General features: G+C 35.3%; 4 protein-coding genes and 1 non-coding gene across 6 annotated transcripts; 2 read left to right on the forward strand and 3 right to left on the reverse strand.

The window, feature by feature from the left end:
* The first annotated feature begins 289 nt into the window (after positions 1-289).
* Positions 290-1,603, forward strand: LOC21402754 (sodium/potassium/calcium exchanger 1). The gene has a single exon (XM_010113796.1). It carries the CDS (start codon positions 290-292, stop codon positions 1,601-1,603), a length of 1,314 nt encoding a protein of 437 aa, XP_010112098.1.
* Positions 1,604-2,559: 956 nt separating this feature from the next.
* LOC21402755 lies at positions 2,560-2,964 on the reverse strand. The gene has a single exon (XM_010113797.1). The coding sequence runs from the start codon at positions 2,962-2,964 to the stop codon at positions 2,560-2,562; it is 405 nt and encodes a 134-aa protein (XP_010112099.1).
* A 1,997-nt stretch (positions 2,965-4,961) lies between these two features.
* On the reverse strand, positions 4,962-7,410 carry LOC21402756 (54S ribosomal protein L24, mitochondrial). Its single transcript, XM_010113798.2, has 2 exons — positions 7,067-7,410; positions 4,962-5,623 (listed from the first exon to the last, which is right to left on the reverse strand). The coding sequence occupies exons 1-2, from the start codon at positions 7,261-7,263 to the stop codon at positions 5,173-5,175; spliced, it is 648 nt and encodes a 215-aa protein (XP_010112100.1). The 5' UTR covers positions 7,264-7,410; the 3' UTR covers positions 4,962-5,172.
* A 2,035-nt stretch (positions 7,411-9,445) lies between these two features.
* On the forward strand, positions 9,446-9,536 carry LOC112094589. Its single transcript, XR_002903616.1, has one exon. It is a non-coding gene; the product is annotated as a small nucleolar RNA Z161/Z228 (small nucleolar RNA).
* A 618-nt stretch (positions 9,537-10,154) lies between these two features.
* On the reverse strand, positions 10,155-16,473 carry LOC21402757 (pentatricopeptide repeat-containing protein At5g10690). Of its 2 annotated transcripts, XM_024175900.1 has the most exons (12): positions 16,090-16,473; positions 15,799-15,981; positions 14,742-14,874; positions 14,409-14,506; positions 14,139-14,300; positions 13,963-14,028; positions 13,611-13,746; positions 13,050-13,282; positions 12,712-12,789; positions 11,649-11,717; positions 11,044-11,220; positions 10,155-10,517 (listed from the first exon to the last, which is right to left on the reverse strand). In XM_024175900.1, exons 1-12 carry the CDS (start codon positions 16,312-16,314, stop codon positions 10,257-10,259), a joined length of 1,821 nt encoding a protein of 606 aa, XP_024031668.1. In that variant the 5' UTR covers positions 16,315-16,473; the 3' UTR covers positions 10,155-10,256. The 2 variants fall into 2 exon arrangements, with proteins under 2 accessions (XP_024031668.1, XP_010112101.1); XM_010113799.2 differs by lacking the exon at positions 13,963-14,028.
* Positions 16,474-17,955: the final 1,482 nt, after the last annotated feature.

Consider the following 17,955-nt stretch of genomic DNA (forward strand, 5'->3'; position numbering starts at 1 on the left):
TGTAACATTGATACACTCATTGAACATATATGATCACATATAGAAAAATGGGCTAAAATTTTCTATGATTCGACCGGTTTGGAATTATGCACCAAAATTGTTGTCTAACTCGTCATCTCAAGAGAAACAAGTTTAAAAAACTATTAGGTAATTAGGTAATGTTAATAAGGAGAATCTTTAACAGAAAATGAACGTTAATAAACTATGCCCTTTCATCAGATTTTGTCAGACATAGTTTACTAATTCCTTTGCAAATTATGCAGGTTTTAATCACTTAGGAGACAATTTCATGGCAACTAAAGCAAAAGATCATAGCAATAGTAGTACTAGTACTACTGCCTTGGCCAAGAAGGAAAGGGTTGCCACAACAATACCTTCAAATTCCCAAGCCAAAACCACATCCACAAAATCCTCCACAACACAAGGCTCCTCTTCTACTCACAAACCATCTTCATCTTCCACAGAAAAACAAGTCCCTAACTATCTGAAGCCCACCATAAGCTCCCGCCAAGACTCCGCCACCCCCAAGCCATCACTAAACCGAAGAAGATCCTTCGACAACAAGCCACCATCGCCAGCTTCTCGACCCCAGAAGGTTGTGCCCGAGAGAAGTACGGTGCCTGTAAGGTCATCGTCCTTCTCCTCCAAGACCGCTTCGAAAACTGCTCCAAGGCCTACAACAAAACCGCAGACATTGTACGCGAAGAGTGTGAAGAAGGGCGCTGAGATTTTCGTTAGGAAGGAAGGCCCTAGTGGAAGAGGGGCTGATCCGAAGAGTAGTACTAAAGATAACAATGAAGTGGCCAAAGATGAGGAATTGGCTAAAGAATCCTTGGTTCATGAAGTTGTTGATAGTAATAATGTGGTGGTAGATGGCGATGATCATCAGACTGAGCTGGTTAAAGTTGCACCAGAAGATGAACCGAAATCCGAAGAAAATCATGAAAATGAGAGTATTGATGATCATGGTCATGATCATCAGGATGAGACTAAGGCTAAGCCTTGTGATATCACCATAGTTTCAGAAGAACTAGTAACATCTGATGATGATAATGAAGATACTGATCATAAAAAGCTAGAAAGTACTGAAGAAGAAGAAGGAGAAGAAGAGAAGCCTGGAGATGAGAGTGAAGTAGGAGAACAAGAGAATCATAACAAAGATGAAACCAGTAATTGTACTACTAGTGAAACTAGTCACCAAATTACTAAAGAGAGTATCGAAAATGAGGAGACGAAAGTCGAGGAACTGATCAAAGAAGAGGCTGAAGAGGTTGTGAAAGAAGAAACTCAGGAGCTAGAAAACAAGAATATTGACAATGTAGGTAGTGGTGACAAGGAAGGGAAAGAGGACGGGGTTAAGTCAAAGGAAATAGGAGAAATTAGTGATGAGAATGTGGAGGATTTAGGAAATACTTCAGAGACAAAATCAGAAGGAATTGTGAAGAAATCAGCACAAGGTGGTGGGAAGAAGGAATCTCAAGTGGCATATAATGATGTGATTGAAGAGACTGCTAGTAAGCTCTTGGAGAAGAGGAAGAACAAGGTTAAGGCTTTGGTTGGTGCCTTTGAGACTGTCATTGATTATGAATCTGCAGCCAAGTGATGGGGTGCAAAAAGAAAGAGATTCATGTAATGAGAGAAGCAAGTTAAGTAGGGTGAAAATGGAGATTTTAGAATAATCTCTATGATAAAGATATGGGCACAGTGTGTTTGGTCATACCTGATTAATTTTTGTTTGCAATTTGTTGGTATATTTGTAAATTGTACATTCATTACAAATGTTTCTGTTGAAATATACTAATAAGTTATAAAGTTAGCAAAATTTGTGAAATTGGAATGGGGATTCTAATTTTATGGTATAAAATCCACCTACATAGGAGCAACTAGGTTGGCACTGGAATAGTTTATTCTCTACTCTTTCTTTTTTAGATTACTATTTTCTACTACATATTATGAGTTAATCGCATAAATGGTCTTTGAGATTTAATTTCAATCCCACTTTAATCTTTGACTTTTAAAACGTCACGCAGTTAGTTACTAAGGTTTTACTAGTTTGTTTCAGTTGGTCCCATATACTATTGAATATGTGGGCATTGTTACTAAAAGAACTATCCTTTGGCCTTTTCTAACAGGAATGTTATTTTTATATTATAATATTGTTTTTTAAGATTTTGATTTAGTTGGTGATAGTGCCTTCTCAAAAATAATTAGGGGTCTGGGTTTGATAATATATATATTCCAAAACAACAAATTCTGACTAAAAGGGGAGTTTTATAAATGTAAGAATTAGGGCACAAATGAATCATAAAATTGAACAATGTTAGAGTCTAACATATAGGGCCTTGAAGGAACTTAATGTTTATTTATTTGCTATGGAATGTTCAAATAGCCAATTAATAAAAACAAAGTAGCCACCAATCTGTCTCTAACCAATCAATATCTACTACACAGTATGCCAAAATTTCACCAAGAACCAAATGAAAATGCAACAACTTTAAACCAAAGAAATAAAATCGTACTTGAAAGCAATAAATTTCCCTTTTAACTTCTCCATTCAAGCTATTCCCTTTCGCAGTACCTTAGCTTCAAAGAAACCTCTCTTTCCATTAATAGCCGGGATCGAAAATTGTTGATAAAAATCTCAGCCCTCCGATCAACATCATCATAATCATAATCATAATCATCATCATCATAATCATAGTTGGAATTAGCATGAGCACTACTTCTAGTCCTCTGCAGCCTTCTGATCATGCTAGAACTCTTAACATCATCTTCAAGGCAGCCACACAAGCCCCGTCGACCGCCGCCATTAAAGCTCCGACTTCGCCTTCCGGCGTGATTTCTCATTGTATTCTTTGAGAAACGCCATTTGCATAGCTTGAAGCTGAGCAAGACAAACTTCATCTTCGTTATTAGTGCCATCTTCAAGTGGCTTGCGACTGAAGAAAAACTGTCCCTGGCCATTTGTTAATGTTAAAACAATTTGTTGGAGTGAAATGTTTTATTTGTTATGTTCAGACAAAAGTGAGTGCATTGTGAGGGGTTTTATAGGGACAAGAACTAGACTGAGAATTGCTCGACAAGATAGTAGTAATATATTTGATTTTTTTTTATTATTACATTATATTATTGTTATTAGTATTATTTGGCTTGAGAGCAGAAGAAAGCGTGTTAGAATTTATTGGACGCGAAGGTTACACTTACTTGCGTTGGAGTTACAGAGAAGAGAATTGTGGTGGGATTTCTAAAGTCACATGGCTGTTCTTGTTGTGATTAGCTAAGACATGTTTACATGTCAGAATTTGAATGGGGCCTTTTGGAATTAATGTCACTTTTGTAGTGATTGGAATTTGGAGTACTAGTTCTAGTAGATTGTCAAATTGTTTATGTTTGTTACGCTTTGAGCTCGTGGCAAATCACCCTTGGATGTACTAAAATAGGTTGGAGTAATTTAAATCGATTTATGATGTAATAATTTGGAAGAAAACGCCTTTAAGTACATATTTCATCCTATATCATATTTTACTCTCTTCCTTCAAACGAGTTTATATAACATGTATGAGGATTTTTTTTATATCAAACTTTAACAATCATAATCAATTTGTGGTATTCTATAGCATTTTGATAAATCAAGTTTATCAAAAAAAAATAATAATAAATTAAGAGAAATTTGTTACAATTTTTTTTTTTTTTTTTTAAATTTAGGGTAAGTCGGCAACCCTAAAAAATTGAGGGAGTAATCCCAATACCCCATATTTGTATTGTTTGTTGTAGAATATAATAGTGCATTTATTAAGAAGCTACATATTAGTTTTTTATTTGGTTGGCTGTATTACTTTTTAGGGTATATATTTCTTGCTAACTATGTTTTGGTCATCATACACAACTAAATATGAATTGTAAGGTTACGTTAGTTTAGGTCAAGGTCAATGAAAGAAAATTATTCGTCTTCGAGTCTGGTTCCTGGGACTTGGGAACTTTAAAATGATGCAGTCCAGTCAAAAATGTATGTCAAAAAGAAAAGTAATAAGACAATTGATTATGGGTACTAAATTAGGAACCTTTATAGTAGAACGTGTATTTTTTACTTGATAGGAATTGTTGTTTTCAATTGTTGGATTAATTTTTTAACCGTGTGAGTTGTACATGTTTACATTAAAAATTTATAACGTGCAGTCATGCGACTTAAAATTGTTGCTTTTATTATCAATCAGACCATTGAAAAACTAATTTAACTGTTAAAACACAATTTCTACTCATAGAAACAAAAATGCATGCCATAGAAGTTCCCATTAGATTACTGGCACTGATATAAAATATGTATATAGATACACACACATATATATATATATATATATTGCAGGATTGAGGTAAAAACCATCCACCTTAAATGTCATTGAGCTCATGATACGATGATGTTTCACCATTAGGCCTAGGATGCATTTTTCTTGTGTTGTTTTTAGAGCGTTTAGTTGCCTAGGTTCTGTTTTTGTCTTTCTAGTAACTGATTTCCAGAAGAAAAAAAGTATAATTTACTCGTAACAATTTCTTTTCCCGTACGCAACTACGCATCGACATAAAGAAAGAATCACAAGGTCAGAGTGAAAATAAAGACGCTTTATGACCACAAAAGAAAAAGAAGTTGTTCAAATAGATAGAAATAGTATTGCCTATGATTTTCCTTCAGTACCTAGAGAAATTGATTTCAAATAAACTTTGCCCTTTTTGTTTCTTTCTCCCTGACGAAACACGCAATCGAAAGAAAATCCTGGAAAAGCACAAACAGCAAAAGCTATTTTCAAGCACACTTTTTTTAAAAAAAAAAAAACAAAAGAAAGAGAAAACAAGTTGTTGCATTTACTCCTAGCTTTGTACCTAAAGATAAACTTAGGGACGTTTAGGAGGGGATTCGTGCTATGATTCGAACTATAATTCGTTACTCACTACAGTATTTTTTTTATACAAAAAACACACGTAAAACGAAAATGACTCTGAATCATGGTTATTAATCCTTCTAGTGACCACAAAAATTCGAATTACATTGGATTATTCACCAGTCTCAATAACTTTGTTTCTATTTTCTGATATTGTTGCCTTCAAAATAATTTCTCCTAAACAACACCAACGAAAAAAAAAAAAAATCACTGACAGTAATTCTAATGATCTTGGGACTTAGAAATTATAAATTACAGCTCCCTGCTCCGGAGACACATTAGTCCTCGGTGCTTTCTCGTCAGTTTCACCGTCTGCACCTTCTTCCTCAACCTGCTTCTGTTTATACCACAAACCATACATTTGTCTCCTCGCTTCACTGCGAGCTACCCTCTCAGTTAGCTTCATTTCTTCAAATTCCTCAGCAAACTTGGCTTCATCCTCAGGTGAGAAGAAGAGCACCTCCGTTTTCCCAAGCTCTTCGTACAGCTTTTCGATTTTTGCCTTCCAAAAGAGACCCATCTCCGTGTCCATCTTCTGGTAAGGCGTTTTCAGCAGGTACTCATCAATCCCACCAGCCTTGTCTATGCAACGGAGGGCGTGGGTGGTGACTTTGACTCTAATATGCCGGTCTAAGACGTAACTGAAGAGACGCTTTTCCTGCACATTCGGCTTCCATGACCTCCTTGTCCTGTCATCATTGCGAACAAGGAAAAGTTCGAATAAGTACTACAATGACGACATAAGTTAATAGTACAAGATTAGAGTGAGCATATTATCGTGTTCATTTTGCAAATAGCAGTCACGTCCTTTATTGGGGAAAAAAATGGCACAGCCATCACAGATAAAAATATGAAACAGATTATGAAATTTCTACATCAGAAGTAGCCTGAGAAGGGGGGAAAATACAGGGTAATATAAGTAAATGGATTCGTAATAACAACTGTTAAAACTGAATTTTTCACAATCAAGCCAGCTTCATTCCAAGTAAAATGGCGGCTTGATAGAACAAAATTTTGGGTAACGCCAGTTACATATCTAGTATCCACAGCAAACTTTTATCAGACTACACATAAATTGATGTCCTTGTTCCGACTTGAGTCATCATCATCAACATATACAAAACAAAGCATTCACAGTCTTAAAGTTCTTAACAATCAGTTGAGTTCCCAAGTAAATTCCAAGACTTCAAGTTCAATCAAGTAATACAGTCCTTTCATATCCCAACCATTTGTATCGACATGCCTTGTAATACAATACCATTTAAATTTACGTGTTATCAATATCCGAATCTAAGTAACACACCATAGGTGCAATCAATTTCAAAGAATTAGAACCACTTTCCAGATGCCAAAATCGAATGCTCATAGGATGGTGCTTTACACTTATACAGTGCCACTCATATAGCTTAGAATGCAAACACTTCTACATAGCTAATATGGCCATTACAAGCCAACGCCATTTCAGCTCAAAAGGAATAATTATAATTTATAACTAAGAAAGGGCAGGATATACTAACGAAACAACTCGTTTTTTCTTTCCCAAGTTAACAAAATTCTGATCCCAGTCAGACATTAAAAAAAAGATTATAATAATCATAACTCAGCTATGGAAGCTCAAATGTAAAATAAGTTCCTGGACAAATTGATGGTTTTTTCCCTATCCAGTATGGGGAAAACTGAAACGAACTATAAACATATAGCTACAAAAATTATATACCCTATGGAAAAAAAAAATTAAAATTGAAATGAACCGCTGACATATTATCTGCAAAGTTTAGAATTGAAATGACAAACTTAAAATTGATGGCCTTTTCTCTATACCCTATGCAAACATAAACCCTAAAGCTTTGTTCTTTTTCTTTCTGAATTGCAGTTCGCATGGCGATCCATATGGAAAAATTGTTAAACATACTGCATTCCAAACTTATTCAAAGAAATGAAAATCAAAAGCCAACTCGTAACTCAGTTCAAGCACTGCAACTATCAAATTACAAGGAAAATCGGAAGGAAAAAAAAAAAGCAAAATCAGAAATCAAAGCTCAAAATCACTAATACCTAGTTCTCCCAATTCAAAAAAAGAGGTCAAAATTTTCACTAGCAAAAACAGGAATATGAGAGAGAGGGAGAGAGACTTGTTGCCACCGTCTTCGCTGACGCGATTGCCGAAGCGGATGTGTTTGCCGGCGAAGATGCCTCGCTTGGCCCGATTCATGACGATATTGGAATCTGGTACGTATTTCTTCATAGAGTCCTTCATTCCTGGTGTCAGCTTTTTCTCTTCCACTTTCTTCACTATGTTCTTCATCATCTCCTTCCCTCTAAACGCCATTCTCCCTCTCTCTCTCTCTCTCTCTCTAGGTTTTAGGGTTTTGGCTTTGGAAACGAAACGAAATCAGAACTATCGGTGCCGATCTGCCTGGTTTTTGTGAAAATGATGCCTAGACTTGCACTGTTGGTTTTAGTTGCCAACGGTGGCCTTGGGGATTGGTTTTTGTGAAAATGATGCCTTATTTTCAGTCTAATTATAGATCAAATATTTTGGTCTCAATTTTTAAAACGTTACCGAAAGAATTCTCATTTATTTATTCAAAAAAATAATAATAATTCTCATTTCTCATTTATTTATTAAAAAAAATCTCATTAATACTTTACCACTCCGCTAAAAGATAAAAAAGTAGCATTTAATTAATAAAAATAAAATCAAGACGATAATGATACTTATTTAGAATAATATAGGAGTTTAAATTTATGGTTTTGATTATATTATAGTGTTTTTTTTTATAAAAAAATTCAAATTTTAAATACCAAATCAACAATTACTTCTTTGAATGCATGAATTAAATGGGTTCATAAATAATAAATATGCACAAAACTATAATCATGATAAGTTATGTACTTTTTTCTTTATTTAAATTATCTCAAATTAGTTTTTCTGTTCATTAGATGTTTAAAATCTTTACTATAAAATACATGCAAGGTTCATGTCCGTATAGAATCCAACAAGTGACATTGGATCTTGTTTTCTGCTTGGAAGGGCTGGGCCGAGTGGCCCTTTTTGAGCTCTATGTGCAATTTAGTAAGAGTACTTATTTTTTTTAAAGGGAGATTGTATTGAAATTAAACAAAGTTATAGATATCACGATATAATGTTAATTTAGCCTCGTTCATTTCGATGATTCGAATTTAAAATTTGAGTTGAAATGTGATTGTATGTGAAAACTTTTTACTGTAGTAAAAAAGTTAGATGTGATTGTTTGCGAGAGCTTTTTACTGTAGCAAAACTCGAATCAGCGAAACGAACGAGGTCTTGAGCACACATAAAGCTCATTTTGAAAAAACCACTTTGATTAATGGTAGCTTTCAGAGGGGCAGACCTCCATAGCGCTAAAACTACAAAACACTGCCAATACCCAGTCTAATAGACACCACAACTAAACTAAACGAGCACACCACCACACGGACCAACATTCCAAGAGAGTGTGGCCATTGGCTGACGAACACGTTAGAAATAACAGTCTAAACAAACGGCAACTAACCTCTAAAGCAAGTTAGATCCGCCTCAACAACATGCACCACTCCACACATAGCCACCACCACGGGAAAGTCGGCGTCGAGACGAGTCTGATGCCAAACTTTCACGGCCGGAAGCCCAATGACGCGTTTGGATGCGGCACCAAACTCCAGTCAAACACTATACACATTTGCTCTGTTTTTCATTTGAGAGAGAAAGAGAGAATGACAAAAAATGTTAATAATTTCACATGTTAGGACACAACCATAAAAAAAAAAATGTGCTTCATAATTTTATCAAGGTTTAAATTAATAAATATCGATAATTTATAATAATGTATTATTAATAAACTGTTATATCTCTCTAGTGAAATTTTTATTAGAAAACTTTGGAATCTGTCAGGTCAAACGTCCAAACTTTCATCTTTACTTAAAAAAGAGCCCATTACATTAAGGATAATTTTTAAAAATACTCCTTAAAAATGAAATATAATTCATTTTCTTTCAACCCCTTAACATTAGTTAATATATTTTTACCTTTTAGATTATAACTAATCAAGAGATAAATTTTTTTTAAAGAATACTTTTCATAAGTCAGATAATTAAAAAAAATAGAATTGGTAATTTTCTCCAAAAATAATGTATTATTAATATGGTAAACACCCATCTCTCTAACTTGTTAGATTTTAATGTGAAATGACTAAAATGTCCAAAAAACAATGGGTGGCGCGGAAGGGAAGGGTAGCAACTTATTCGCAGATCCAAGTGCTAGGCTTTCGTTAAGTGAATGATCACAGCCGTTGGATCAGAATAAGTTTTCACTATATAAATCAATGTTTTGGTGTTACACACCCCAGTTCTCATTCCCCTACTAAAGTCTCGTCGGCGTGCGTTCCTCTACTCGTTTCTGCAGTTCCCTTCTCTCCTTCTTCTTCAGCTTCTCTATTCCTTCTTGTTTCTCGTTTTTGTTCTTGCTTTTCATTTTCGATTACAAATCGTTTAAATCAAATGATGAGTACGGATTTAATTTTCTCACGACGGTCGTCTGAGATACTCTCCTTGATGTTAAAGGATCCACAACTCCTGATGATTCGCTCTTTTCTTTCTAATTTTTCCTTTCTTCCTGAACAAATAGGATTTATTATGGTTTTATCAATCTATATATATGATATATATATATATATATATATACCTGGGAACGGGGATTTATGGATTTACTGATTTATTTTTTTTATTGATCTATTTTCGTTTCTTTAACATTTTTTCTAATCGTTCCATGAATGGGCACTATGAGGATATCGTTTCAGCATGAGGTTGAAAATCTATGATAATTTTCCGTGAACACATTAAAGTCCTTTTCATTCTGAGTGCCTCTTTTTTTTTTTTGGTTCTTTTGCTTTTTTTATTTTTGTTTTTGTTTTTTGGTTGATTACCCAAGCCTTTTGGCTTAAAATAAAACATTTGAATTAAAAGAAACATGTTAATAAGCAAGAAAATTTTCCGCAGTAAATGAACCTGTACATTGGAGCCTTGAATCATAGACAATTGTTCATGTTTAATATAAAACATTTGATTTACAGAATCATGTCAATGAGCAAGAAAATTTCCAGAGGAAATGAATTTATACATTAGAGCTATGATAATCATTAATGCTTGAATGAGACTTTTTATTATGAACAAAAGCATATATATTAATGGACTAAGAGCGCAACAAAAAAAAAAAAAACCCCCAAACCATATTAATGGGCAAATGATTATTTTCGTGTTTAACATAAAAAAGAAAATTGACAATATTGTACAGTCCATACATAATTAAAAAGTTCGACAAATGGAAGGTTTTTCTCTAGGCAAGTTTGATTCAGTTGTGACGAGGTCGGACAATTGTGCAGATGCAAAAACTCCAACTGCCCTTAAACTTGAGCTGTAATCTCTGTCGTACACGTCATTGGGGTTTACGACAACGACCATTTTATGTCTCTTCTCTATGAGTAGATTAACGACATGCCCGATTGATGTCGTAGTTGTAACATAAGGAGGTGGGCTTCTCATCATTGTCCATAGCGGACCATCCAACTGCAAAATAGAGTGTTCAAAATGGGTGTTAGCCCACAAAAATGATCACCAAAACTTACTTGTAGAGGAACAAGAAATCTAGACAATTAGAAATTTTAAGATTTTACATTTATTTGTTACGATTGTTGAGGATTTGGTCAAAATTTCTTTTATTGTTATGTTATGTTTATCTTATTATTAGGTGTATTATGACCAGTATAAAACCAATACAGCTAGGTTTCCTTTTTTTTTTTTTTCTTTTTTTTTTTCAATTTTTTAACTTAGGATGAATGAATTTGAACTCTTAGACCTAGACATCGGATGTGGGCGTGGATTTAAACTTATCCTAAAACTATGTTGTCTAGTTGATGGGAGTGTCAAGTGGAAGTGCAATGATGTGTGCATACCATTACGATAGATAGGTGTCAAGTGGAAGTGCAGTGATATATGCAGTTGAGGCATCCGAAACATGGTATCTGACTACGTTGCCAATCTAGAAAAAAGACAGCAGGACATGTAGCTAAATGAAATGAATGAAAATACCGACCTCCCTGCAATCTTCACGGTGCAAGAGTCCAATGCAGCTACCCCAGTCATCTTTGACAGGCACAACTGGATCACAAAAGAAACGCATGATAACCTTCTTTAACTCTAGGGCCTCGTGAATTGGCTTCGCCGCTTCAAATGGTATCATGAATCTTTCAACCGGGTCGCTCATTGACACCTAAAAAGTGTGAGAAAAACAGTTGGCATTCAGCAAAATGTCAGTTACTGGTGGGAGCATATGACACAAGCGTAGCTACGACTTTTCTCCCATTTTGCTTTCAGTTTGATCAACCAAAGATACTCTTTGCCAAGTTTTGATGGGTATGGTTATTACAAGTACACTTAGTAATAGCTATATTCTAGAAAATTGGTGTAGCATGCCCATCAAAGTAATACAGATCCTTCACATTTTTAGTTGCCGAATACGAATAATTCAATTTTTAAAAATGGAGCTACTTATTATATGTCTACTACAAAGAACCTAAACCGCTGATACCTGTAATACATGCAGTCACTAGTTAATAATTGACTATTTGCTCCAATGAAATCCAAAACACAACGGAGAGATGAAAAAGAAAACAAAGACCAGCAATTAACTATCAAAACCTGAGGAAGTAGATATGGACTCAAAACCGATTTGCTAAAACCCAACAGGGCTTCTATGCGAATAATAACCTGCAGTACCAAAAGAAGTTGGATGAGTAATGATTTTCAACAATATGAAAGTGCAAGATAAGCATGTTGTAAATGCAATAATTCTGTGTGAAGGGCTAATTGTGACAAGTCAGTTGAGAATATGACCGATATCAAACTATAATGTGCAAGTCAAAGAAAACCCAGCAGCTTGCTATTTGTTGGAGCTGTAGTCCTAACACCACGTGTTGGCTCACACTCAAGAAAGACATAGGCATCACCTTTTGCTGCCTTACGCTTGAAGTAGACGCGCTGCTACCTCACACTCAAGGCGATGTCTCTTTATGCTTGAGGTGGACTCATCATCACCTATATTTGAGGTGATGCCACCCTATACTCGAGGCAGAGGTGTCATCGCCCAACAATTGAGGCGGACGCTCAGGCCAGCCCTACCTCAATGTGCACTCTAATACCACCTTGTCCGTTAGATCTCAAGCTTGAGGTACAAATGAGTATGCAAGTAAGGACAATGCCACAATCCCATGCATGTGTTGATTGTCTCATCTATGACCCCCAGAAGTCTGACATATCAATGTATGCTATGGAGTATTTGGAGATTGCCACTCAATGCCAAAATGGACGACCCTGACACCTCCAAGGTACAACCTGAACGGATCCCCATGAAGGGTCTACGGTCTCATACCCTAGGATTTTCTCTACTATAAATAAAAACGAAGCCATCTCAGTACACTCGTCGCACTCCACTACCTCACTTTTGAAATAGTCTACTGACTTGCACATCAGACTGCCCTTCGCAGGTGGAGAACTAGCTCACCCCAAAGCAGAGCAAGGAGGCGCATGGTATCGGTGACGAGGTACAACTAATGTTGGGACTAGTACTCCAAAAGAATTTTTGGAGAATATTTTTAACAATTTGCATCTAAAGTCTATTAAACTCAGAAAAGATGACATGAAAGAATAGGTACTAGCTCCCTCCTTTCTTTGTCATCAAGGAAGGTGAACAGATGGTACTTACCAAGCCTCCTCTACTTGTCCATGATATTCCTCCCCATTTTGTTATAATCTTTGAAAGGAAATCTATAGCCATACCTACCTAGAAGAAGAGGATAAAAGAGAATGTTAACATCATAAAAGATCCCAAGCAGTAAGGCTTCTTATGCTGATCAAACCGCAAACAGATTTTCAAAAGTAAAATTGTAGACTGAGCAAAAGGATATTAATATCATCACAAGGGGGAAAGAAACTGCGAATTTATAGCCTATATGGTCGAAAAAAGCATACAAATTATGCATGAAAACTTATTGCTGAACTATAATTCTCAGACAAGTGGACAACAGCTGAAGCACAGATTACCTGACCATCATTTAAAGCAGCTACCATGAGAAGATGATCAGCTTCTTCTTGGACTGCTGGATAGATGGTTCCAGCAGTATCTGGCCAAATCCGCTTATGTAGACTTTTCACAATATTATAATCTCCTCTAACAGAAAATGCACGCATCAAGGAAAGATAGAGGTGAGGTTTTGGTCGCAAGTCTTTATTCCAACCAGCCTGCTTTAGCATTTCTCCAAATACGCATAAAGCACCTAAACATCATTTACTACCATTAAACTTGTAGATTTTAACATTCACGTTCCATTTGCACAAATTGAAGTAATGTGGCTGACAATCTGATTTTACAATATCCTATCGCACATTGACGAGAGGAATACGCATGCCCACCTGGTTGCTACTAAGCTTTATCAAGGACAATATCGTCTAAGAATATGACATAATCTCAAACGTTCAACAATTTTTGGCGTGCTACATGACTTTCTTTTGAGATTTAGCTCTGTTTAGGGCCATAAGCAACCCCAAAAATTGGGCCCAAAAGAAATATAACCACCAACACCCATGAAATCCAGTATTACATACCCTTAATAGAGCCGCAATTCAACAATGCATCAACTATTGCAGTGTATGCTGTTCGATCAATAAAACAATCAAGATATGTTTTCATTTCCAATACAATCTTCTCAACTGTAGGGAGATCCTTGGATTGCCCAAAACCCTGCCAAAACGGAAGACACATATATAATTTCCTGAGATAAAGTCCAGGTGGGAACATCCAAGCGAAAAGGAGAACAAGAATAAAATAAACAAAACTGTCTCTCTAAATAACAAAAGAATAGAAAAAAGATCTTCGATAGTATCAACACTATAGATGTATCATGTATGGCAATAGACATAGCAAGTTAGACGTATAATTGAAAGCCAGAAAATGGACCTTGAGTAATATAGTGTACGTGACAACATCTGGGAAAAGATCATAATTGAATTTCTGTGTTTTGTCCTGAAAAGAGCAGAAAAGGTTTTTTCTATTTCTTGATCAAGGCAACTATCTAAAACAATTAACGTATAATTCTAGGCTCCAAACTGGCCTTTCAGTTACATGCTTGGGACCTTCATTTCCTCAAAGAAATGCAATGCCAACTCCAACTTGTCGGTCTTCACACATGCTGAGATTAGAGTGTTGTAGGTGAGCCTGTCAGGGTTTAAACCCAGACGTAATATTTCATTATACATGTCTATTGCACCCTCAGGAGAGCCCGCGTTTATGGATCCCTGAGATGAGAAAGAAGACTCTCCCTGAACACCAACTTTGTGCACTTGTAAATACAAGACAATTGTCTATATCTAAACATCTCAAGCAACAATAGAACAGTGCAGAACCTTCATAAGTAAGTTGTAAGCTGTGACCAAAGGGCTTCCACCTTCACGGAGAAAAAAACCATATCGAGAAAGGAGCCCATTAGCACGGCGTAAATCTCCTGCACTAAAAGGTTGCAATTGGCAGACATTAGTGAGCATGAATTGGAGAAGTAACCATGAAAAGACGGCACTTCACATCTTAAAACAAATTTGAGCACAAGCAAGACTGGACCAAAAAAAAATGATCGGAAAAAAAGGAGAAATTTCTTTTACTACTTAAGTTTTGGTCTTACATTTATAAAAACACTACAATTTCTTGTATCTTTTTTTATTCTCTGAATTGGTGACACTGACCTGCTTCAACGAGAGCATTTAACAAGCCAAAAATAAGAGGCGCTGATAACTTGGGCCTTCCCAAAGCAGTACCTTGTTGCACTGATTCAAGTAATTGAAATGCTTCATCAATTCTACCCGCTTCACCCAAACCCTTCAATCAAAAAAGAAAACAAAATAAGAGATGACCCTTTTTCAAAGCAAGTAAAGACCCTTCCATGGCATTGGTCTATAACAATTATACACACATTCACGTTTACTAAACCATAAACGAATGTCATGGGAAAGGTAATGGGATTAGAAAGGAAAGTAAAGTAATAGGATTAAGACTAAAATTAGGAATAGCAATTTTATGAATGTAATCACTAAAATGTCCTTTTACACAATCAAATAATCATTGATTGTATAATAATTCATTAAGGGTAGATAAGTAAATTTAACGTTCATTCCCTTTGACAAGGAATCAATATTAAGGGGTGGTCCCTTTCCTCATTCCCTATATTGTGTGGGGCACGCTAAATCTCCATTACTAATTTTGTAAGTAAACACATTGTTAAATGAGAAAGTGAATCGATCCTTACTTCCCCTTTCCCTTTGATACAAAGTAAAATTAAACATATATATAAACAAAATAAGCTTCTTTCCTTCTTTTTACCCACCTTAAAAAAATTATAGACTGTCTAAAATAGGACATTTGGAACATCTCCCCCTAATTTTTTAAGATTGGCAAATTACCTTATCTTTTTTTTTTATTTTGACAAATTAGCTCATGAATTTAACAAAGTGTTGCAGAATGCTCCAAATTGACGACAACTATTGAAATTCCGTCGAAAATGTCCTTAGATCGTGCTACGAGAGCTCGTTTACATAAAATAAGTAAATAAATAAATAACTTAAATTTCAGATGATGATCGGAGTACAAAACCATATGTGCATGAGGGATTTCCTTCAAAATTTTAATATCATTTATCGATCAGACGCACTCCGCAATAATTTATTAAATTCACAGATAACAAGCGACAAGTAAAACCATAAGGATAATTTGTCAATTCAATTTCTTCAAAACAATATGAAGTACCTTCAACAAAGTACCGTAAGTGACAGTATCAACGCCACAACCATCTGGTTTGTACATTTCATCGAACACCTTGAGAGCAGACTCGATATCCCCGCAGTGCACACACGCCTCCAAGACGGCGTTCATCGCTATCGTGTTCAGCTTCCCGTATCGACGCTTGGCTACATTTACCTCTTCCATTATCTATCATCACAATCATCAACATTGACGTAAGCAGCAAATTCACGGTTTTGGAAACTCTCTCACTTGTTTGGCGGGCGAGAAAATAGTGAGAAAACGGCATATATATACCTGGTGAAGCTGGCGTCGTCGAGTGAGGTGGACGATGCGGGAGGTGAGGCACTTGAGGTTGGGCTTGCGAGGAGAGCGGGTGCTGAATCTACGACGTCGTATCGGAGCAGAAGAAGAAGAAGAAGAGAAGAGAGTGAAGAAGCGGAATGGTGGAGATTGGAGTGAATGAGAGGGAGAAAAGGAGTGGATTGTTGGTTTCATGGTTGAGGCGTTAGAAGAAGCCATGGCTCGCTCTGTGTTACTGTTAACCCATGAGAGACAGAGAGAGAGAGAGAGAGAGAGAAGGATACTGGTTGGTTGTAAGTTGCGAGTCTCTGATTTTGTGGATGAGGAGTGAGAAGAAGGTTCTACCAGAGCAAAATCATTCCATAAATTTTACGGAAATAGTAGGAAATGCCGATATGAAAAGTTTAAGAAAATAATTGGTATGAGTTTATAACAAATGCAACTTTTTCAGTCAGTATAGCTTCTTTCAGAATCTTTATAGCATCCTTTTTATATAATCCTGGTTATTCATCCTTACAAAATTTTAATTTATTTAATTCATTTGTTAAAGGTATTTCTAATAAATTGAAAATTTTTGAGGATAAAATAATAAATGTGACATATGATTGGTCGTATAATTGGGGTTATATTGATTTTTTTTATGCAACATTTTTAATTCAAGGTATAAGAATATTGTCTGAACTAATTCATTTTTTTGATAGACAAGTAATTGATGGAATTACGAATGGGGTTGGTATTTCGAGTTTTTTCGTAGGAGAAGGTATTAAATATGTAGGTGTCGGTCGAATCTCTTCCTATCTTTTAGTGTATATATAATCTTTTTATTAATTTACTCCATAGGAGTTCTTTTTTTTCTTTAAATATTTCTAACTTCGAATTTTCTTGATTCCGATCCACATCCAGATAATAAGTTTCATAAATGGGTTTATTTTTATATCGTGTCTCTTTAAAATCGATTTTTTCCAGATCCTCCTTTTCTTCCGAAAAAAGGGAAGGAGAAGGATCTTCTTCGGTGGATCCCTCTTGTTCCTGTTTAGTCCCCTTCGTTTCTGAAGTTTTTTCTACATCTCTTTCTTTCTCACTAATTTTTAGTTATAAAAATTAATAGGTCATAATTTGTCAAGTTATAATTTATAATCAGATAAGTTATAGACAAATTTATTAAGTTATAGTTCATAATCAGATAAATTATGGACAATAGTTCATAACCAGACAAGTTATTGACGAAAATAATAATTTGACATATTTATTAACTTATGTAAACTATTAGCCTATTAATTTTAATTTATCTCAAGTCTTAACATATTTTTCTCTTTCTTCTTAAATTTTATTCTCTTTCTCTGACTAACATTCCTCTAATTGCTTGAATTTTAATTCCCACGAGTTTCGTTTAAAAAATTTTCATACCATATGTTTTTTTTTAAAGCACCGTATGTTTTTTTCCAATGATTTATATAATGATTTTGAGATTATATATTTTCAATTACTCACTCTCTTATTTTAAAATATTATGCGCTTCAATAATACTAAAAAGGTACATTTATATTTTAAAAAACAAGACATTTTTTCACTACCTTCTAATTAATTAATTAAAAACTAAAAACTTAAAAACTTTTAAAGATATTTTAAATACAAAACATAAAAAGTTGTTCCAACTAAAAAAACAGAGAGAGAAAAAAGTTTCTTAAATATGAAAAACCGATCCTTTTCTAATCGTCCATCCCACCACCCGCGATTTCAAATCATCGCCCGCCCACCTTACCGTCACATATCTCGGATAATCGTCAACCGCCAAGGTCCCTCCCTTCCCCTTCTCAACACCACATCCTAGCTATGTGTGACTCAAAATTGATCATCGAC

The sequence above is a fragment of the Morus notabilis genome, unplaced genomic scaffold, assembly GCF_000414095.1.
Source record: "Morus notabilis unplaced genomic scaffold, ASM41409v2 Scaffold848, whole genome shotgun sequence".
Taxonomy (NCBI): domain Eukaryota; kingdom Viridiplantae; phylum Streptophyta; class Magnoliopsida; order Rosales; family Moraceae; genus Morus; species Morus notabilis.